We start from the raw sequence: 23,115 nt of genomic DNA on the forward strand, positions 1-23,115 counted from the left end.
AAATACGCAGTATTAATATCACTTGGTGGTGCTGATGGAGAGGATGTGTTAGAGAGTTCAAGCAGAAAATATTCAGAATTAGAAACAAGTCAGTAAAACTGAAGTTGCTTTCCTTAAATATGAGCAATTGGGGGTAATAAAAAGCATTTCACATAAGGCAGGACAGTTAGTCAAACTGGTTTCTTGTGTCAGAATTATGTAAACGTCTATAAATGAGGAGTAAAGACATCGGTCCATGAGTAACCTTCTTATTCGCACAAACAAACTGAATGCTGATATCTGATTCTGTGGGAAGAGGAAGAGGTTTTTATGTTATGTGGTGCCACCCTGCCTCTGTGCACGTCTGATGCATTCACATTAATTTAAAGTAACTGCCTCTTTTAACTTTCAGAAACTGAACTAATTTCAGGATTTTTGATCATATTAACTTGTGACAAATCCTCACAACAAAACTGGCTTTCTGCTCATTTTTACTGAATATATTTAGATTTAATGCATTGTGAGGTACAACACTGCTACTACAGCATCCTACAAAAAGTTTCAGACATCAAATTAAGGTACTTAGGATATTCATTAACAATAGCAATACATAATACATATTAGATATGTACCTGGTGTTTACTTAGTTTTGATCCTGCACATCCTACCTGGTAGTTATTAAGTGAGTATGTTGTGTACAATGAGTACTTATCTGGTATGTACTGGGTGTGTACCTTGTACTTATTGGGTGTGTACTGTATTTTGTGCATAGTGGTGCATATCAGGTACAAACCTGGTTCTTAATGGGTATGTACCAGATACGTAAGGGGACTGGGCTGTATTATGAAGTGACTTGTTACCTTGTACTGACCTGCATGCTACCAGGTACAAATCAGGAAAGTACAAGAGAAAGTATGAGGAAAATATCAGATAAGAATCGTATTGTTTGTTTTTGAACTGTTGTCCTCAAGGACATGGTCAAATGTTGGAAAACAAAAGTTAAAAGCAAAACTTTCACGGGTGGTTTTGTTTAATAGAATGCAGTTGTTTATGTGAGTCGTAACGCAGCAACATCTGTTTTCAGGAAGCTGCCATTTAATCACAATGCAGCATCGATGTCACGTATTTCACAAAAAATACAGAGACCTTCACAACAACACTGCGAGTCACAGCATGCCAGTGAGCACACGAGAGGTTATTTTCATCTGTGGTTGAACCTTAACTGACCCCCTGCAAAGCAAACTTCTGTCTGGGTCCAATGAGGAGGAGAAACTGGGGGCTTTGTTTCGTGAAACGGCTCTGAGTAACAGCCACTCGAGGGTTAATTAGAGTAATGGGAATGTTATGGTTGTTGAAATCAAGGAATGTTTGAGAGGAAGTGTGACGGAGTTGCACATCCCTTTTCCTGTTCATTTTTTTTAAACATGATGTTAAGATTATGGGGATACCATTTCAACCCCAGACACACACATTTTCCCCCCTCTTTCAGCAGCTTCCTTCGGCTGTACAAACAGCTATTTTTAGCATAAAATGAACTGTTTTTAAAGTGCTGAGGTAATCACTGAATAATGTGGTGAGGTTTTTATTTCAAAGCTTTCCAACATTTTGTACTTCAACATTCTTTTGGTATTTATAGCTTTAATACACATTACTCACTCATTGCTTCTTCAGCCAGTTTAATTCATTTTAATTCTACAGACTAATGTCAATCAACTTTAAAACACTTATTATTAGTCGAACCACTTCAGCTTACACAGATCTAAAAGATCAGCCCCAAAAAAGCTAGCATAAACAGTTTTTTACTGCTTTTTCATGTCAAAAAACTACAACCATCATTAATAATCTCTCTAATTGTCGCAGATATTGAGTTCCTGTTAATCTTGGCTGGTTTTTGTGTTAAAACACTAGAAGGAATCTAAGTTATAACACATGGTAACGTCTGCAACGTGCAACCAAATGGGTTTTCTTTAGGCAGGTCTACAACTGGCTGTTTTTTGTGCTGATTTTGATGTGGCCAAAGCTGTCACTGCCCTGCCTTTTCCAGCCTCGTGTGGGTGCCGGTTGTAGTACAGCTTCAAAGAGAACTGCGAGCCTACAGGGATTTCCCTTCCAGCTTTTCCCACCATCTGCAGAAGCCTGCATGGGATTTGATGCTAGCTGGTGCTTTAGAGACTTCGTAACACATGAAATATCTGAAAACATCATCAGCCCTTTGACTTGCATCCCATCATTAAACCAGAGTTGTGGTATATGATGTAAAACTTATATTCATATGTAACATGAACCACCTGGGCCTTTATAGAGACAGACTTTACTCTAAGGACTGAACCGTCACTGTTTTCCAACTGTGCAATCAGTCACCTACGTCCCAACACCTCATATTTTTTGAAATGCTGTTTTTTTTGTTTTGTTTTTAAACCAGGTTCATTTATTTGTTTAAAACATAAGTCTGCTTCAGACTGTTTGCAAACCTGAATCAGTTTTAATAAACCTGACGACTTGGCTCGGTGCGGGACATAAATGAATAGCAAATTGAGCTGTCCTCCGTGCATACCTGGATCACTTCTAATGTGCATCTTATTCAAACCCTCTCAAGAGTCTTCCAGGAGCTACTGCATTTGAAATCGACCAGAAATTTAACCCGCTTTGGGCTTTTAAAGGAAATAGCTGTGTGAGCTGAAGAGGGGCTTTATGGATGACCTTATCACAGCCCACCTGACTTTTATTACCACGTTCCCATCACCAGGCACCATTACCACAGGACAGAGTTACTCCCAAAGCCTTTAAATGTGATTTAGAAATTAACTTCTACCCTTTCTGGTGTTTTTATCTTTAGAGGTTTTCTTCCTATATCTTGGAAATTAAAGTCACTGTTTTTTATGCCATAAAATGTGACAAAAAAAGTTAATTTTGTTTACTGCTTTGGTGCTCAATAAAACGTTATCTTCAAAAGGAGTGTGCACTTAAGCAAGCAAAAAACAAAAATGTCAGCAAAGATCCAGAGTGATATATATTATATTATATTATTATTCCACTGATCAGACTGTATTGCTTTTTCTTTCCTGGACATGATTATGACAGCGCAGCTGCACAGCTATCTATCTGACATCAGTGCTGAAAAAATAACCTCAGGAAACACAGAGGAAAGATACACAACAGGGTCTGCTCATTCACATTTCATCCCTTAATATGCACTAGAAACCTTCAGGAAAATGCTTTTCAAAATACATGTCATGACATGTGATATAATGATAAACAAAAGATGCAAAGTTATAATAAAGAATCTGAAATTTGTCACAAAAATTGGAAAAATCTGGAAATTAAATAAGCTAAAAAAAAAAACTTATTTGGTCATGAAACAATGGTGGAAATGTAAATGTTTTTAAAGCAGTGAGTTTGTTTTACATCCTGCTTTTTAAACTCACTCACCAAGCTGTCAGGTTATTCCCCCACGAGACTCTACTTTTCCAAAATCAGTAAGGCTGAAATCTAGATAAAACACAGCTGAGTGGAGATTTAAATGCTCCAAACAATAACAGAAGCAGAGGGTACAGAAGCTCTGCTAACAACGTCAATGAAACATCAGCTCACATGGCCGTTTTAGGAGGATATTTGTTGTGTTGTGGTGAGAATCTATGTCTGAATAAAAATGTGCTGTTTTTTTTTTTTGCTTTGAGTCAGAATTGACATGCTCTCATTGTCACCAGTTTTTAATCAAAAAATACAATTTTAGCAGGTTTAAATTTGTGCATTTTTCCAGTAAACTTTCAACATAAAACATAAAACATTCAGGTTTAATTTGTGACGTAGAGTAAATGAAGGATGTGATTTCTGGTTTCTCAACTCTTTCTGAAGTTGTGTTTTACTAATTTCTGATGTTGGAACAATTGCTTCTTCTACTGCTATAAGAACAGCCAGAACAAGAAAACCCAAACACAGTCAGGAATCAGAGTTTAAAAACACATTTCAAACACTGACCATTTAAGAGCAAGGACACTGTGGAAAAACAAACATTTTTGATGATTTGTTTGTGGGGGGGAAAAAATGAAGCATTACATCAAAATTGCCGTTGGATGCCAACACTTAATCACAACTTAATCACCTTCTTATTTTTCTTAAACAAAAGTATTCTGCTATGTTGTGTGAATGACTTGTTTTACTTTTGATTTATTGGTGCAAATACGTTATTCTTTTTTGTTATGATTACTGACGTCAGAAAGCAGCCATTACCCACCTTTAATAATCTGCAGGGACTATAAATGGAGATAAAATGGTGATTAAATCTGGCACAGTACTTTTCTTCTCATGAGAATAATGTTTATGTGATGTGTGTTGCCTCTTTTAAAGAAACTAAACCAAACAAAAATTTGATTTGGTTTAGTTTTTTAACTAAACCTGGTACTGATAGTTACTGGGTTTATACCTGAACCTATGTGGACTGGGCTGTTTTACTGAAGTGACTTGTTATCCTGAACTTATCGGTCCAGGTACATACAACCTAAAACTCAATAAATTAGCTACATTATTATGAAATAGTTTCTTAACCTGTGCATTCAAAGTGCTTTGTATGGAAAGACACAAAACAAAGGACAGAAACAGCTGAAGAACAAACGATAAAAGAATGAAGTAAATATATCTAAATTATTTATATTTACATTCTCCAGCTATAAATTACTGTTTATTTTTTATATTTTATCCATTTAAAGTTTTTGTGAGCCCTACGTTTCCGTTCTTTCCCATCTTGCTACACAAAAACTGCATCATTCTGAGTCACAAGGGAGTGACACTTTATGTCTTAAAGATTAGTTGTATTCCCTGGTAATTTTCTCGAGCACAATTTTCCTGACGAAGTAGTAAAGTATTTTGAACAGTTTTCTTTTTACATTTATAACTGTACTGCAAAATGTGGGTTATTGGTAAGTTTTCCCCGTTTCTTGTAGTTGGTAAGTTTTAAGAACCTGTAGCGTGTCTGAGTGCTCGGTTTAATTTGTTCCAAGTGCTGAAAAAGTTAAGACCCCTCGTTTGTGGTCTGAAAGCAAAATGAACCAACAACCGAAATGTGGCTCACATTATTTAAGAATCTCTTAAGGCTGCACAGAACAATTGAAAAAGATGGTGGTGTGCTCAGGAGGTAAACATTAGGTTATACAAAACAAATGCTAATGTTCCTCGGGATTAAAAAAAAAAAATGTTTCTATGGAACTCCACAAGGTTCAGCGTCATGAATCAAACTCTGCTCATCAGCATCAACTACCAGCAAAATGTGTTTTAAACGAGTGTTTATGAAACCACATGTCGGTGGAAACACGTACAGTAATGGTAAACTTTTATGATGTGTCAGTCTTGAAATTGCTGCAGATAAACATGAGAATTTTTAGCTGAATCGGAGTTAATTTAAACCATCTTGTTTAGTCAAACAAGGAAATAGACTTTTAATTGTTGCAAATGATTAGAAACAGTGAAGAACTTAAAAGCACCGGCACAGCTGATAACTTTACAGATCAAATTAAGGGCTTTTAATGCCAGAGTTTTGAACTGTAATTGTCCTGGGACAGAGTTAAAGTCATTTTGGTCCAACCTTGTAAATGACATTGTGTGTAGTTTTGTAATATTGTGAAATAATACACACACAAACACAAGCAAAAACATTATCGCCTTTGGCTGTGAGCAACAGAGATGAGGTGGAGGAACAAAAATGGTCTGTAAAGTATTTCTGAAATCTCTTGCTTTGTCTCAATGGCCAGAGGACTTGTGAATTGTGAGCTTAAAGGAATGTTGTGTATTTACGTAATATGTGACATACTGGATGTTTTTCCAAAGTCCTAGTCCTCCTCCTACAACTCTCCCATATTTTGCCGACATGTTGTTCATTATTATTCAGTCCCAGCGGTGAAATGTCATAACATGTTGTGCACTTTCCTTTATCAGCTCCATATTTCCCCATTCCCACACTGTTTGGCATGCAGTTTTCTCGAACCTTAGTTATTAAAAGAACTCATTGTTTTAGTATAAAATCAAACATAAAACGTTTTTTTTTTTCTGAACTACATCAAATGGAGCAGTTTGAAAGAGTTTACTCCTGGAGTTTTCCAGATATAACGAATGCAGTTCTGAAATGCGGGTCCACACTCAGTGTAGACAAAGTTCTTGGTTGAATCCACTAAAAATCACATTGGCAGCTTGAGTTACAATCAACCTACATTAGGCTGGCTGTAGTCTGTGTAGGTAAAGAAACGTGGCTGGTAAGTTTAACTTTTGACCAATTTTCAGTCAGTTCAGCTCCTTCCATAGGTAAACAAACACACATGGTAGCTGTCACCAATTTTAGTTAAGGTCATATTAACCATCTATATGAGAAAGACTTTGTTTTTTTATTTTTTTTCTCCAGTCTCCATGACTTTGCAATAAGTACCTTTAATCCTGAAGAGTGCAGCCCTCCTCCTCCTCCCCAGCAGGCGCTGCCCTCTTCAGACGCCTCAGGAATGAGGACATCCTGCGTGTCTGCAGCCTCAGCTCAACATCACACCTTCTGTGATCACTCCATGGTTTTTGACATAGATTTCTTGAGCCATGAAAAACACAATTAGAGTAATTCTCAGCTGTCTCATGTCCAAATATTGGATTAGTAATCCTGAATGTCACTTATGCAACATTACAGACCAAAGGTGGAGCACATATTTGGATGAGCCACATTCTTTGCTCATCTTTGTTCCCACATTGGGATTTTTCAGTTGTTTTCAGTGACAAGCTGTTTTTGTTAGAAAGGAAAAGATAAGATTAAAGTGATATTGCTCTGAATGAATGGTGTTGGGATAAAAAACAATGATAAAACCTGTGTCATGCATTTAAAAAAAGAAAATCCTTCAGCTTACGGAAAAGTTTCCATTTCACTCAGGGTTTATTTTTTTATGTTGTGCAACAAAACATCCAACACTCGTACTGCTTGTTTTGATCAACTATAACAAAAACAAACAAAAGAAAAAAAATTATTACCATTCTCCTAAAATCATTTACAGTCGGACCTTCTTCAGCTGCAGAGCTCAGTGAGTGCAGCAGAGTGACCTGGAGAGGGTTAATATGAGCAGCACTTTGTTCCCTCCTCCTGACGCTGACACACACACACACACACACACACACTCAAACTTTCCTCGCTGAGGCAAGCAGAGAGACAGACAGAATACGAGCCGGCTGTCGTTCAGAGCGGGGTCTCTCCCTCCTCTCCGTGACTCCTGGGATCCTGGCCTCATCACTCCATGGGACTCCAGATCTGGCCTCCAAGCAAACCCGTACTGTCCTCCATGGCCTGCCTTTCTGTGGAGAGCCCCTCCATTTGTAGGGGGAAATTCAAATCAGGTGCTTTTTTTTTCATATAACCAACTACTTCTAAGTTATATTTGTATTTCTGTTCGTATTATTCAAACCCAAACTCGTGCTTTTACACTTTTTACTGACGCTTGTGGCACTTTTCCATTCAGAGACCATGACGTTCTGTTCTGTTGTGCATTTAAAAAGAAACAAATGCTGGTTTGAATTTCTGGTGTTTTGTTTTTCTGTTACTTGATATAAGCATGAGTAGACATTTGGAACATATATTCACACAAGCAGCATCGTTCAAACAGGTGCGCCGCACATCAAGATTCTGATCATTATTTGCATATTTTTAATCTTCCTTGTTTGCATTCATGAGCGGCAAGATTGCTTTGCTTAGACAAGTCATAAAACACAACAGAGCAGACTTATTACTTACCTATAGGTTCCACATAGTATTTGTGTGCCTTTATGACCCTAATTCTTCATAAGAAATACAATTACTACAAAGTAATTACTTGTGGAGTTGCATTATTGTGGCATTAAAGTGTTGTTAGAGACTGAATAAAACTCCAACAATACTGGGCATACACATAAAATATAAATAACTTTCCACTGGGTCAGTATTTGAGCATTAATATTTTCGGTTCATTGTAAGTAAATATATACTCTTATCATATCTAAATTATTTTAAAATTGTCACAGAGTTGAGGGATACAGCCACTCACTGAGAGGAAAACCTGTTTTCTCATCATTGTGAATGTGACTCTATTTTAGGTCTTTTTGTTTCTGAGCAACAAATGCAGTAATGCTGCTGAGTTCAACTTCAGTCACAGAATATATAGATAGATAGATAGATAGATAGATAGATAGATAGATAGATAGATAGATAGATAGATAGATAGATAGATAGATAGATAGATAGATAGATAGATAGATAGATAGATAGATAGATAGATAGATAGATAGATAGATAGATAGATAGATAGATAGATAGATATTCAAATTAAGTAAAAACAAAACATTAAACAGATGTATTCTCCTCCAACTTATTCACTCAAGACCAAATATTTTGTTTATTTTAATAGTATTAAAGGTGTAGTAATCCAACAACATACTAATTTTAAACTAAGATTATTTTGTGTTGGAAAATGATGGCGTTGTAGTCGTTTTGGTCAAACCTCGAAAAAAATGTTGTGCGTGACCTCATGTGACATTCATGCTCAGAGTATGTGCTGTAAACGACTCTCAGCTACTACCACTTCAAATTTGATCTCAGTATCTGTAAAAATTGACTGAGTTGTCATTTTTGTGCTGGTTAATGTTGATTAGCTGCGGCGCCCATCTTAAAATGGACTGACTCTAAAAGGTAATTAGTACTAGATGTACTTCCAATGGTTACTTTCTGAAAGTTTCATTGTGGTTCATGTGGTATTTTGCTAACAGAGAAACAGGTTTGACTCCAACAGTTAATTCTAATTTTAAACAAAACATTCACACAGTGCACTTGGTGTCTGTGCTGTGAATGATTTTGAAGATCTTGTACGATCTGTTAGCGCTCAGAATAGGTTGTGGATCAGTCTCAGCTACTACCACACCAGATTTTAGGTCAATATCTGTCAAAGTGACTGAGTTATAGTGTTTTTTTGTGATTTGAAAGTTCAGTTGGCTGTGGCAGCCATCTTGAAGGAAGTTGACTCCAAAGGGTTATCAGCTGTAAATGTAGATCTAATGATTACTTTCTGCAGGTTATTTTAGTGACAGACACAAACACACACTCACACACAAAGATTATTGGCAATAAGAACATATCTGTGAGTTTTAACTTATTAAGAAACTAAGCTTATATTAATATATAAACCTTTAACACAACCCACCTACGTCATTGTTTTCATTTTTGTTCACAAAACAAAAGAGGATAGTTTTAAGACAACATGAGGTTTTTGATAAGTAAGTGTTTTCTGTATATACATGAGTTTCTCTGTTTGTGAGTAGAAGTGTTTAAATCTTTGCTAAAATATTTAGAGTCTTTGGTATTTATAACAGCAAAGTCAACATAACCCAGTGTCAGTCTGTTTCTAAACTAACTTCAGTTTCGTCTGGCCAACACTTGTTTCAATTTTTTAGTTTTTTTTTTTAGTCAAAATAAAATAACTGATGTAACTGATGTAGAGACCTCCAGGGATGATTTGTTGAGAACAACACAAGTCTGAGATTAGAGATTACATCAGCAGACAAGGATTTGAGCAGAGCCCCCTTTCTGCGTGTCTCCATAACCTTTGTTTATTCTTTACTAGTGAGAAGGAGCCAGTTTGCATCACAGAAAGGTTAGCCAGGGTTCAGGCTGAACACAAGAGGATACGGTGAGGAGGACCCTGAGGATGAGCTGTCCCCCCACCGTGATGCTCAGATTAAACCCTGCGATCTCTCCTGCTGCTTGAAGGCAGCTTTTGAGGTTATTGATATGTGGCATGCACTCATAAATTGTATTGCTTCTGGCTCTTCTTGCAAGTCACAGTGGATATAAATATTAAAACAAACCAATAGCCCTTTTTTTCCCCAATCTACTTGTTATGATGAGTGTTTAGCTGAGCATATCCCCCCATGGCCTCGGTTTCTAATAGGAAACACAGCAGGCGGAGAAGGCACACTAAGTTCTCTGTTCTGGTACTGATGTGCTGCTGAGAGTGGACTCAGGCCTTCCACCCTCCGTCTCCGTTCCAGCCGAAGACCCTGCATCCCCTCGGCCTTACACTATAACTGGCCATCCCACCCCCTTAACTACCCCCCGAAATTTCATGGTTCCCAGGCCTTGTTCTCACAGCTGTCCAGTTTATTTTTGCCCGAGTGAGTCACAGAGGCTCGTTCAGACCCAGCGTCTCTCCCAGGAGAGTTGAGCACGTCTGTGTTGTGTGTTTTTCTGTTTCTCCCAAGCCACTAAGAAAATTGAGCTAAGCTGGCTTCACTTCGCCACAGTGGTGACGTTAGGGGCCTCACACTGCTGCCTCATTTGTCACCAGTCTCCTTAAACCCTTTTTTTTTTCTTCTTGTTCTGCATGGGGTTGTTATTCTGCAGAAAAAAAAACATGCCCATGCTCTGTTGTTTATAAATGTTTAAACTAGCATCTTACTACAGTTTACATTTTTGGGAGAATAACACAGAGGATCATCCAACTTTATATAAAGCTTAGATACAAGACTCAGGAATTTCTTCTGGAGGATAGTCAATTCTTTGATGTTTCACACTAACAGTGCTGATCATTGCTCAGCCATCCATAGCAAAATTATGTTTTGGAAACAATTTATAATAGACATGAGTGAATTTCCCAACACCAGATTTGTTCACTTTCGAATGTTTGCTTCATGCTTTAAACTTACGTTGCATTTTGTTTGCTATTACCTCTGATTAGGAAGGCTCTGAGCCAGTCACGCTATTTGAGGTGAACTGCGATACTCCTGACAGCCTTGGTTCAAACCACAGGAAGTGAATGGAATATCTGTGGTGGAGAGCAGGGTTTAGGGCTTCAGGGTCACGTATTGATTGAGAGTAATGACCCGTTCTTTTTTTATTTGATGTCTTGTAGGTTTCACAGTTTAAAGCCACAAATGGTTGTGAGATCTCCCTGCAGAGTTGGCTCTGAAAGTTAAATGTTTAATTCTGATCTTTGTGGGGGGGTTTGCAGTCCTTCAGCGCTGTCTGCAGCAGAGGAGGACTCGGGAGCAGCTTGTGGAGCAAGGTATCATGCCTCGTAAGTATCCTGTGTAATGTGATGTTTTATGTGTTTTTTTTTATCAGTGAAGGTGATCATATTATTACATGTCTGTGTGTGCATTTGTTTGTCTGTTAGCAAAATATGTCATGAACCACTTGTCAGATTTTAATGAAACTAATGAAAGTCATTATTGGATGTGCATCTACAAAGTGGTTAACCTTTTAAGTCACTCCTATTCAATATGACGCCACAGCTATCTAAGCAACCTTAGCAAACATAAACATTGCTCTAACTCAGCCAATTTTACTAGCTGAGAGTCATTCCTATAACATACTCTAACACACCTCTCAAGATCTTGTAATACTGCATGCGATAGTACAAAATGTTAATTTCAAGGTTCAACCAAAATGGTTGCATCTTTGTCATTTCACAACACAAGATGATCTTAAATCTGACATAAAAAGTGGCGGGTGATACTCGTTTCTTCAAGGAATGCTAGGCCTTTCATTTATTATGCATTACTATTTTAGTTTAGATCAATGTTCTCAATGCAACTTCAGCAAAGGCTTAGCTCAGAATTTTATCAGTGACTTAAATGCTGCAGTGTATTTGCACCTACGTACAGTGTCTTCAGTGAAGTCTGATAACAGTTTCATCTTTGTACTCATAGTGATAAATGACCTGAAAAATAAACAACACCTCCAAACAGCTTTAATAGCATCCTTTGATGTGGCAAAATGGGAGTGTACTCCCTTTTGCTTCCTTAGTTGGGTGAAGATTTTGTTTAAGAGTACAGCCAGTAAATGACAAGCTGAAACTGTGACAAAATCCTGCTGATATTTGGAAAGCAGATAGTAAAAGACATACAGTGCCTCCTTCTATTTTACTTTTCTGTCCTGGAAAACATCCTGCAGGCTTGTTCTCGTCTCCTTTCTGGCTCCATGCAGCCCCATGACTCAGAGACTGGGCCTTCGCTAAAGGTCATTTGCATCGTCTGCGCCTTGGCCATGTGCGGCGTCCTCACAAATCTCCCTTGATATTTTCCACTACAGTACTTTCTTGCACCTAGATTGTAATTCTTTTCCTAGGTTTGCATGGAAGTTAAAGTAATAAGCAGGAATGTTTTGCTTTTGACGCCCCAACAGACTCCTCAGAGCTCCTCTGTGTCTGTGTTTCATTAAACTAAACAGCGACCGTCGTATCAGAGGTGACTAGTCGTTGACCCAGACCTCACCTAAAGCAGGATGAGTTGCTTCTCAGTGATCAAAGAGTAACTCACAGCGTAGGACAATCTCTGTGTTTGAGTCAGTAAAGCTGGCACTTCCTGTTTGACTCCCATGAGTCTCTGCTTATTCAAGTAGACCAGCAAAAACAAAAATATGCATAAAATAACATGGAAATGAATTGCACTAAATCTCCAGCCAAATGCTGACATAAACTTGATGATTTATGTTGTTTTTGTTCACACTGGTATTGTAATACTTTGTTAATGTTCTTGTTAAAAAGCATTTATAAGCAAGTAGCTACATGGGAACTGATCATTTATAAGCAGTTAATGATATTTTTCTTCTCCTACTTTGAGCCTGTGAAACTTTAAACCAGAAAAAAAAACATCAAACTGCATGTCAGTTATATTCAAGTCTTATTGTAAAGAGTAGAAAACTGTAGAAAATGTTCATATCTACATGTTTTTTACAGCTTTTCTGTGGCTCACTTATGGAATTAAAGGCCTAGCTTTCCTTAAAGGAACACACATCGCCTGCTGTCTTGGACTAAGATCATCTTATGTTGAGAAACGACGGAGTTGTAGTTAATATTATGCATAATTTCATGCAATTTCGCAAGATGTGAGCTCAGAGTTTGTGACTATGAAAATTAATTGGTTATAGACGTACATCCAATGATTTTTTCCTGAATGTTTAACTAAAATTCATCCAGTGGCTCGTGAGATATTTTGGTAACAGACAAACACACACACAGATGGAAAATCAAAATTGTCTGCCTTCCCCTTTTGGAGGCAGGCAATAAAAAGGTAAATGTCCCATCAACTATAACAATAAAAGATATTAGACTAATAAATTGTCACTAAAATCTTTAATGACTTATCTCTCCTCAGCTCTGAAAACTCCCACTGCCTTTCATAAGCAGATTCGCAGCCTAGAGAGAGCCAGGGTGAGACACCAACAAATGTTTTTAACCCCGCATCTGATCATGGATATGTTAATCTACCATTAAATGTTAAATGAAGCCCACTTTTTTATTTTATTTTTGTTCTCAACAGACTGGAAACTTTTTGAAACACAAACTCTGCAGCCGACCAGACCATTCTGAGCTGGTCCGTATGCACATCCTTGAAGGTAATCGTCCTGTGTGTTCTGGTGTCTACAGTATGGTTCATATTCATCTGTCTGAACATATTACTATCAGTTTAAACATCCTACAATCACAGAAATGTTTTCAAGTGTTCAGGTGGTCTTTCGGAGCCTGCTGTGAGTCACAGTGACGAATCAGCAGAGAGTCTGCCTCAGGGTGACCAGGTCGGAGATGAACATCCTTTCTGTGTTTATCAGAAGCGCAGGCGGAGCCCGCCCTGCAGGCCGCACAGATGAAGCTGAAGAGGGCCAGGCTGGCAAATGATCTCAATGAGAAAATCTCCCAGAGACCCGGACCCATGGAGCTGGTTGAGAAGAAAATCCTGCCTGTCGACTCTGGTGTGGAGTCGTTTGGAAATGGTAGCTGCTTGTCAACTTTATTCAGCTCAGCTAAAAGCACCACACAGGCACTCTTTTCTAAACTAAATTATGTTATAAAACCTTGGTTTAACAAATCTAAACCAATTAAAAAGACCTAAGTGTTTGAGATAATTTGAAATTGTTGCTTGCATTTGTTTAAATATATAAATGTAAAACACAATGTCAGCCTTTAACCTTTGACAAAACTTATTTTCTGTATTGTATCTGTTTTATTTTATATCAACCATTAGCTAACTTTAAATTTGTCTAAGTGTTAGTGTGTAAATCAGTTCACCTCAGTGGAACATTTTTTCATAAAACACAATTAAATTAATTAAAGTGGTTGGAAGTACTGTAAAAAGTACAAACTAGAAAAAAATTAGCATTTTTGTGAACATTCAGTGTGAATGTTGAGGTCTGAACAAGTGCTGAACCTAAACTGTCACATTTAAAACAAACTAAAATGAACAAAACAGTAGCTAAAACCTAAAATTATCATAAAAGTAGCTCAAAGTTAATAGCTAAATGCTAAGATTAGCACTATAGTATCTAAAATCTAAAACCAGCAAAATAGTAGCTAATAGCTAAACTTAGCAAAACCATTGCTAAAAGCTAAAATTAGCAACAAATCCTCATTTGTTTCAATGAAACCAAATTTCATCCATCCATTTTCTTTACCTACTTTTCTTTACTGGGTAATGGGGGAGCTGGTGCCTATCTCCAGCAGTCACTGTGCAGGGCGGACCACAACCTGGACAGGTTGGAAGTCCGCTACAGGACCACAAAGAGACAAACAACCACACATCCATCCACATTTAGTAACAATAGAGTCACCAATGAACCTAACAGGCCCGTTTTAGGTCTGTGGGGGAGGAAACTGGAGTAACAGGAGAAAACTGGTTTCAAACCGGCTTAAGTTTGCCCAGCAAAAACAAACTCCACCCAGAAAGGTCCCAGTCTGGGAGGTAATCCTGTGACCTTCGCAGTGAGGTGACAACTCTAACCGCTGCACCGCCGCGCTGCTGTTAAATATTTAAATGGTCTGTTTCAAATGCCAAAAGTCAAAGCACTCATTTCCTGAAAGAGGTGAACGTTTTGAAACCTGTATAGTTAGAATTGCTGAATGTATGCTGAAGTAATTAGCAGTTAGGCACGTGAATCCTGACTGAGCATTCACATCATTAAAGCAGAAAAAAAACAAAAACAGAAGACAAGTGGAACAGGTTACATTGGCAGCTGAAGCTGTACATTGTGTTGCTAATACGATAATTGAACAGACAAAAACAAGCTCAAGCACTTGGTACATATTACACCTATCCTGTTTTAACATCGGGACTTTATTACTGATTGCTTGACTTTAAGCTTTTAACTTGAAAGTCTGTATAAAGATATGGTGAGCCACTAACAAACAGTAATGCAAACTTTTACAACTTTATGCAATAATTATTGATATTTCAGATTTGGTTTTACTGTCATAGATAGCTTTTAGTACAAAAACACAACATTTACTGCAGCATTTGCTCTGTCTTAAACCTCCGAAAGGCTAAACTTTGATGTTACAGCTGCTTCATTTTTTATTCTTTGACGCTGACTGCAGTTGGTGAAGCTGACAACTCGGAGGCGCCACGTGTTCCAGATGTTTATAGCTTTGATGAGGACAGCAGTGACGCATCTTCGCCACAACAGGAGCAGCAGTCCCCCTGCTCCACATCTCCAAAGGAATCCAGACGAACTGAGGCCTCTAGTTCCTCCTCTGACTCGAGTACTGCCACACAGGTACAAGAATAAGGCAAAAATATTATTTCTCCTTTAATAGATAATAAACCGTGTCACCACAATGACTTCAACAGTAGATGAACTTGCCTTCATCAGGTTATCAATTCACATTTATTTGAGAATGTAAAAATGTCCAACCTAATTATACTTGAACACGCAGTTCAGAAACTTTTTTTTTATTTTCTGAGTGCTCATCATGCTTTGTTTGGGTCTGTTATTCCAGCTGAAGTGCTGTTTTTTTGTTTTTTTCTGGGATGATAGTTACCAGAAGTTCCAGCTTTACTGCACTAACAGGCCAGATGTGATTTCTGATTTATGTCTCTGTTTCTCTTAGCTCTCTCCAACACTCAGCTCACCACTCAGCTCACCATCTACATCAGATGTAGTCAGCCTCAACTCCACCACCAAGCTAAAGAGCAACCAGCAGGGACGTCCCCCAGCTGTCCCAGGCATTTCGTCAGGCCCGGTTCTTGTGAAAGTGAGTATTTAAACTAACAGTAGTGTTTTCTTTTATGAGCATTAATTTAGTTTATAAATAGCTGTTACAATATTGACCTTTTCAGTGTTAAGCTGTGTGTCAGTTTTATTTATTGTGGTTTATCCCCCTTGGAAATATGATGAAAGAGAATGTCAGAGCCTGGATTTTGTCATGCTGAAAGTCAGAGCGGTTTAGGGAGAACTGAAGTCAAATGCAGGTCAAAAAGCAATGCACTTTAAAGTATTTTACACATCCAGGAACCTAAATCTGTACCAGTTTGTTTCCCATAAAAGCCAAGGAGAGACTGTTCCTCATAAAATTTAAAACAAGTGAAAGGGAGTGCTGCAGAAACATGCATTTCACATTGTCCAGTTGTGAGCATATAGTAAGATGAATTCTTCCTCTTCTGGAATATGAAAGGGGAATGAATTTGACAAACTGGAGGCTGCATGCTTGTTTAACTCATGCTGAGTTTCTGGTTTCGTAGCTTCAGTAGAACCTGCTGCTTTGCCAAAACATTTTCATGTATGCTGCATCCTGAAATTGCAGGTGGTAAAACAATGAGGGTCATATTTCCCTTACCCATTTCCTCATCCTGTCGTTGTCATCAGTTGTCAGAACAATGTTACACCTTAATTATGAAAACTATAAAAATAAAGGATCAGTTCCTAGTCTTTCAGTGTTGGTACTGGCAGTGCTAACCACATGTCCCTTTAGAAACTCAACTGAGATCACTTACTGGAGCTGAATATCCTCCAGATGGTCTTCTCCAGCTTCACATGCTCCTTTTTTTGTGCTGTTCTCCGCAGCAAAGCTTGGCAAAGGTACCGGCTGACAAAAGCCGCAGCAAAAAGAGCAAAGAGCCAAAGCCACGGGTGAAAAAACTGAAGTATCATCAGTACGTTCCCCCCGACCAGAAGCAAGAGCTCAGTGAAGTGCCAATGGACTCGTCCTATGCCCGTCTCCTGCAGCAGCAGCAGCAGTTCCTCCACCTTCAGATCCTGAGTCAGCAGCAGCAACAATACAACCACCAGGCTGTCCTACCTGTCACACTGAAGTATGCAGATTTTCTTATTTTATTTTAATGACTACCCTAAAGTGCAAATGTCACGGTCTCCTTGGGGCTGCGCTCCAGATTAGTGGCCTTCAATTAAAATTTGCAGGAAAATCAAAATGTAATAAAAACCTGTATCCCCTGCAATTAATTATTATTAAAGCTAGAAAAGGAAAGCTGCACTGCCTTAAAAAATACAATAAATACAGGGAAATGTGCACAGGCAAATATACATAAATATATATATTTTTTAAATCATAAAATCATAAAATTTAACAACTGATATGGGTACAAATGAAGAAAAGTCTTTATTTGGGTTCAGAGCCGCCATTTAGGGGCCCCTACTCTAGATATTATTTTTGAACAAATCCAACCCTGTTTTGCTGAACTCAGTTATTTGTCATAACTGTTTAACCACAGCTGCTTTTCGTCTCACTTACGTTGCATTTCCTGCCCAGAGCTTCCTACACAGAGGCAACTGCTTTTGAAAAATGGATGACAGATTCTCTCTGACATTACTCCCCTTTCCTCACATCTTATTACAGCATATCAACAACTGAGGTACAAACCAGCTGTTCGGCTGTTGTTCTTAGAGGAAACACTCCATCCTCCCCAGTGCTGCTCCATCACGTTAACACAAACCGCAAGCCAGACCACTTACCGGCAAATTTAGACGAGATGAAGGTGACACATTACACTCATACCAACCACATGATTGAGCAGTGAAAGATGAATGAGCTTTTAGCCTTTTGAGATGATTTATGTTTTGTTATCTTTACAGGTGGCTGAGCTGAAAATGGAGCTAAAGCTTAGATCTTTGCCTGTTTCTGGGACTAAGACAGATCTAATAGAGAGGCTGAAGCTGTACCAGGAGAGCTCTAACTTCCAGCGTGCTGCTACCATGGAGACAGCCCTACAGTCTGAAAACATAAAGTTCTCACCGCCGGTTTCTTTTATAGCTTCTGAAGTGTCTAAACTGGGAATAGAAGATGGGTATAAGACAGACTGTTCAGCAAAGGTGGCTTCAGATACTCCAGTTGGGGGTATTCAGCGCAAGAACTCATCACTTGAAGAGTGTCCCACAAAGACAAAGTCCAATCAGAAGGACACCGAAAAGGACCAACGTCTGCATGAGAAGGAGCGTCAGATAGAGGAGCTGATGAAGAAGCTCCAACAGGAGCAGAAGTTGGTGGAGGAACTGAAGATGCAGCTGGAGGTAGAGAAAAGAAGTCAGCAAAGTGACTCTCCACCTCAACTTAACCCCCTGGTTCCAGTCCAGGTGAAAGAGGAAACCGGGACCGTGTCAGCCTGCTCTGTGTCCTGCAGCTCTCCTGTTCTGCCAGGACTGGTCAAACAGGAGGAGCCTGCAGAGAACCATGCAACCACCCCAAAGCAGTTCATCATCGCTCACCAGACCATCACACAGGCTGAAACTCTGCAGTGTGTCAAGGCTGGAGCTCAGATCCTTCTGCCCACATGTCTTCCCGCCTTAGCAGTGGCTGTCGACCTCCCTGCCAAAGGCATTCACTTACAAACTCCTGCGAGCAGCACAGCTCCAGGCCACATCCAGACATCTGGACAGGTGCCACAGAAAGCAGATATCTCTGCAGCACGACAGCAACAACCTAGAACTCAAACTCAGCAACTGACGAAGGTGAGAAAATGCTCAAACTGCCTCAGCCTGTCTCCTCATCCTCAAAGTCAGCTGGGATTTGTGACTGGATTTTATTCTATAAACATGTTTAATCTAACATGTATGCATCATAAATGCTATTTTATGTGCAGTAAATACAAGGTAAGCCTTATATCATGACAATGGTGCATTTTTTAGTTATATATTCTCAGTTAACAAGTCGCCACCACCAAAAGTGAATCAGCGACAATGTTTTTGCCCGTGTGTGTGTGTGTGTGTGTGTGTGTGTGTTTTCATTTATCTGTAGCATTAGCAAAATATCTCTTGAATCAGAGAAGAGATTTTATTGAAACTCTCAGGGAGCAATCATTGGATGTGCATCTACAACTGATTAACTTTTGGAGTTAATCCCATTCAAGATGGCTGTCACAGATAATCAGCTTTAGCAAGCACAGATAATGAGCTAAAGCTAAAGTTACATCTTCTGAGTGCATGATCTTTGTTTAAAGTTTTGCCATAAACTGTTTGGAGTCAACTCTGTCTGTTGGCAAAATATTTCACGAACCAGTGGAGGCATAATAATGAACCTTTCAGAAAGTTACCACTGGATGTACATCTACAACTGATTAACTTTTGGAGCCGATTAAGATGGCTGCCACAGCCAACTGACCTTAGAAGACATAAAAATAGCAACAATTCAGTCAATTCTACAAATATGCTATTCACTACACACGCTAAGTGCCACTCATTTTGCAATATCTTTTTTTAAAACTGTAGCATTAACTGTTGGAGTCAGCCATGTTTGTATGTTAGCAAAACATCTCATGAACCACTGCATATTTTTAATTTTCCTCCGCATGATCTGCAGAAGGCATCTTGTTAACTAATAATATTGGGGCCTCAGTGTATCTATTTATTTTTATTTTATTTTTTTTAGACATGGACGATGAATATCAAAGCACAAAACTTACTCAGCTTGTTCCCAGAGACCAGATGTGACGGTGCTTCTTCCAGCCAAGCTGCCCCAAACAAAAAAATGGTAGAAGATGATTCTCAGATCTTTGTTACTTCAGTTAAGGTATCCTGTTTTTTTCTGGTTAAAGCAATTGTTGCCTTTTGTTTGTTTGTTAAACAGCCCTCCTCTTCTGGCCAATCCTCTGTGATTTCACAGCCGACAAAATTCACAAACTGCGGGTCAAAAAGTAAAGACCCACCCCGTTACGAGGACGCAGTTAAACAGACACGCAGCATGTTAACGACTGCTCAGGTGCAAATCAAATTTATGTATATTTTTATGTATAAGTGTTATCATTAGAAACAAATACTAATCTTTCTGTTTTGTGTAGGGTCCCTCTGCAGCCAGTCAGCAGATGGATGACCTGTTTGATGTGCTGATTGAGAGTGGAGGTGAGATATATTGTATTTGGCATCATAAACTGAGAAGATAAAGTGTTAATGATGTTTATAGTCCATGTTATGCTTTGTTTTTTTTTCAGAGATGTCCCCCTTCACCAGACAGAATCCACCCAGGCTGGAAAAGCCTCTTCCCGTGACAGCTAGTGTCACCACCCTTCCCATCAACACAGTTTTGTCCCGACCTCCCCCTCTCGTACAGGTGGCCCAGCTGCCTGTAGCACCGCTCAACCCGTCGACGGACCTGGCACCTCTGACCTCTGGGAACAAGCTCGAGACCCTTCTGGATGGCTCGCTGGTCGCTGACGCGGCGGCACAGAAACTGAAGCTGATGGAGGAGATAAACTCCCCTGTGGTCACGATGGATGTGAACTTTAGTGAAAACATGCCACCCTCTGATGCAAACCTGCCAAACGCCACCGCGGACAGTATGGATTGGCTGGATCTTACCCTGTCTGTGCCAGCAGAGGGCATTAACCCTTTGGACATGTCAGTTCCAGAGGGTGTCTTCTCCTCTGACTTCCTGGACTCTCATGAACTGCAACTGAACTGGGACTGAGTGATTTAAAGGCACATTCTGACATCTGTCAGCCCATTTCACTATGAATTCATTTGTAACGTACATGGAGGATTATTTTGGTTTTTATGAGACAATGGGAGTAGTTGAACTCCAAAAGGGATTTTAAAAGCTTTGCTTGTTGATGAAGATAAATAAAATGGTACTAACGCCATACAGACATGGATACATTTATTTATACCTTTTTGTTAAAAAAGGAAAAACCTACAAAGGTCACTGAAATAACTTAAAACTGACGTAAATAATAATAATATGAACAAAATTACTGAAAGTGAACTAATGAAAGTCAGACATTTCTTCTGAACTGTGGTTCAACAGAAATACCTTGAATAAATAATAAAGCTGTCCTTGACAAAAAGGATGGTACCATAAGAACAGGTGTCCTGTAATTAGAATCATAGGTGTCTTTAATCTTATAATAAGTCTGTCTGTCTATTTAAAGGGTGAAAAGTAGTCACAGGGCTGTTTGTTTTCATGGTGTGTACCACACTAAACACGGACTGCAGAAAACTAAGGACAGAGTTGTCTCAAGAGATTAGAAAGAAAATGACAGACAAACATGTTGAAGGTAAAGGCTATAAGATCATCTCTAAGCAGCTGGATGTTTCTGTGACTACAGCTGCAGAGATTATCCAGAAGTTTAAAGAGGACTGGAGACAAACTCCCTGGATTTGGCTGCAAGATAAAAATTGATGACAAATTGAAGAGATGGATAATACGAATAGTAACCAATGAGCCCAGAACAACTTCCACAGAGAATAGAGGTGAACTCCAAGGTCAAGGTTCATCAGTGTCAGATCACACCATCTGTCGCTGTTTAAGCCAAAGTGGACCTGATGGAAGACGACCGAGGAGGACAGCAAATCATAAAAACGCGAGGTTGTAATTTGCCAAAATGCATACCAGCAAGCAGTAAGGTTTCTGGGAGAAAGTCTTTTGGACAGATGAGCCCAAACTAGAGCTTTTTGGCAACAAGTCCCATCAGCTCTAAGTTTGCAGATCCAAAAATAAAAAGAAAGAAAAGAAGCCTGTACCTGCAATGAAACATGGAGGAGGCTCGGTTCTGTTCTGGGGCTGCTTTTCTGCATCTGGCACAGGGTGTCTTGAATCTGTGCAGCGTGCAATGAAATCTCAAGACTGTCAATGCATTCTGGAGCAAAATGTGCTGCCTTGTCTCAGGAAGCTTGGTTTCAGTCGCAGGCCGTGTATCCTGTGTGTTAATGACCCAAAACACACAAGAATGTCTCAGAACAAAACAGGCCTCCTGATCCCTGGTGTAAATCCTGTTGAACATTTGTGGAAGGAGCTGAAACCTGCAGTCTGTAGAAGGAACCCTTCAAACCTGAGACAGATGGAGCAGAAGCATCAGAGAGAGTTACAGAAACTGCAGTGATTGACTCAAAAGGTTAGGCACAAAGAATATTCATTTCAGGGAGCCATCCGTTCTGTCAAGGACAGTTTCATTAATTAAAAAAAATGTGGTTCTAGTGAACCACAATTCAAAAGTAATGTCTGAATTTCATTAATTCATTTTCAGCACGTTTTTCCTACTTTTGTCAGCTTTAAGTTATTTCATTGGCCACTGTGGGGTTTTCTTTTTTTAACAACAGGATACAAACAAATGTATCAACGCCTGTATAATACTGCAACATTAAACATTTTCATCTCAAATCATACCATTGATTTGTTAGTCTGTTCGCACATTACTAATTTCTCTTTTTAATCAGTGTCAGTGTTTTACAGAGCGAGTTGCACTCAGTGTAATGACAGCAGACAGAAAACATTAATCCTTGGTTCTGGTGGAGAAGGGCTTTGTTTAGCTAAAGATCGTTGTGTGATTTCACCCTGTCTTGGAATGATTATTACTATCAAAACAGATTGTAAAAACAAGCCACATGGTTCTTGTCTTTATGCAAATTGTGAGACATAAATCAGATGTTTAACTGAAGCTGGTTTGATCACAGAGGCCCCGGAGGCACAAGTTGCTGCACCACTGACAAAAACAAGCCCCAGACTTTACAACAAAATGCTCAAAACATGTTTTCATTTCTTCCCCAAATCTGTACAAAATGTAAAAACCCCATTTTTGTGAAAAAAAAAATTGTCACACAAACAAAGGAAAAAAACAAAGGACTCTTTACTTACTTTAAAGGGTAACTCCACATGAGACTCTTCTTCAGTAAAAACATTTGCTGCTTTGAAATTTAAAAACAGCTTTTTTTTTAGCTTGTGCACAATTCTTCCTCTTAGTGCACAGCTTGAGTAACAAGAACTAAATAAAATGTACACAAAAATAATATCCGCTAATTTCAAGTCAAACAACCACCATCCATCGAAGACGAACAGTGACATCTGCTGGCTACATCTGATTTTAATCAGCTTCAGTTAAAAACTTTAGCTTTGTTGTTTTCTTTGTTTCTTTTTCAAAAAGTCTCTGTCTCTGTTTTACAGA

At 38.9% G+C, this 23,115-nt stretch overlaps 1 protein-coding gene across 1 annotated transcript; it reads left to right on the forward strand.

Moving 5' to 3' along the window:
• Positions 1 to 7,112: 7,112 nt before the first annotated feature.
• On the forward strand, positions 7,113 to 20,821 carry mrtfbb (myocardin related transcription factor Bb). Its single transcript, XM_017429286.3, has 14 exons — positions 7,113 to 7,332; positions 10,971 to 11,036; positions 13,117 to 13,172; positions 13,282 to 13,357; positions 13,571 to 13,732; positions 15,330 to 15,508; positions 15,843 to 15,986; positions 16,796 to 17,043; positions 17,586 to 17,724; positions 17,822 to 18,694; positions 19,611 to 19,712; positions 19,809 to 19,940; positions 20,020 to 20,080; positions 20,170 to 20,821. Exons 1-14 carry the CDS (start codon positions 7,233 to 7,235, stop codon positions 20,643 to 20,645), a joined length of 2,814 nt encoding a protein of 937 aa, XP_017284775.1. The 5' UTR covers positions 7,113 to 7,232; the 3' UTR covers positions 20,646 to 20,821.
• The last annotated feature ends 2,294 nt before the right edge of the window (positions 20,822 to 23,115 follow it).

This window comes from Kryptolebias marmoratus, linkage group LG12, assembly GCF_001649575.2.
Source record: "Kryptolebias marmoratus isolate JLee-2015 linkage group LG12, ASM164957v2, whole genome shotgun sequence".
NCBI lineage: Eukaryota > Metazoa > Chordata > Actinopteri > Cyprinodontiformes > Rivulidae > Kryptolebias > Kryptolebias marmoratus.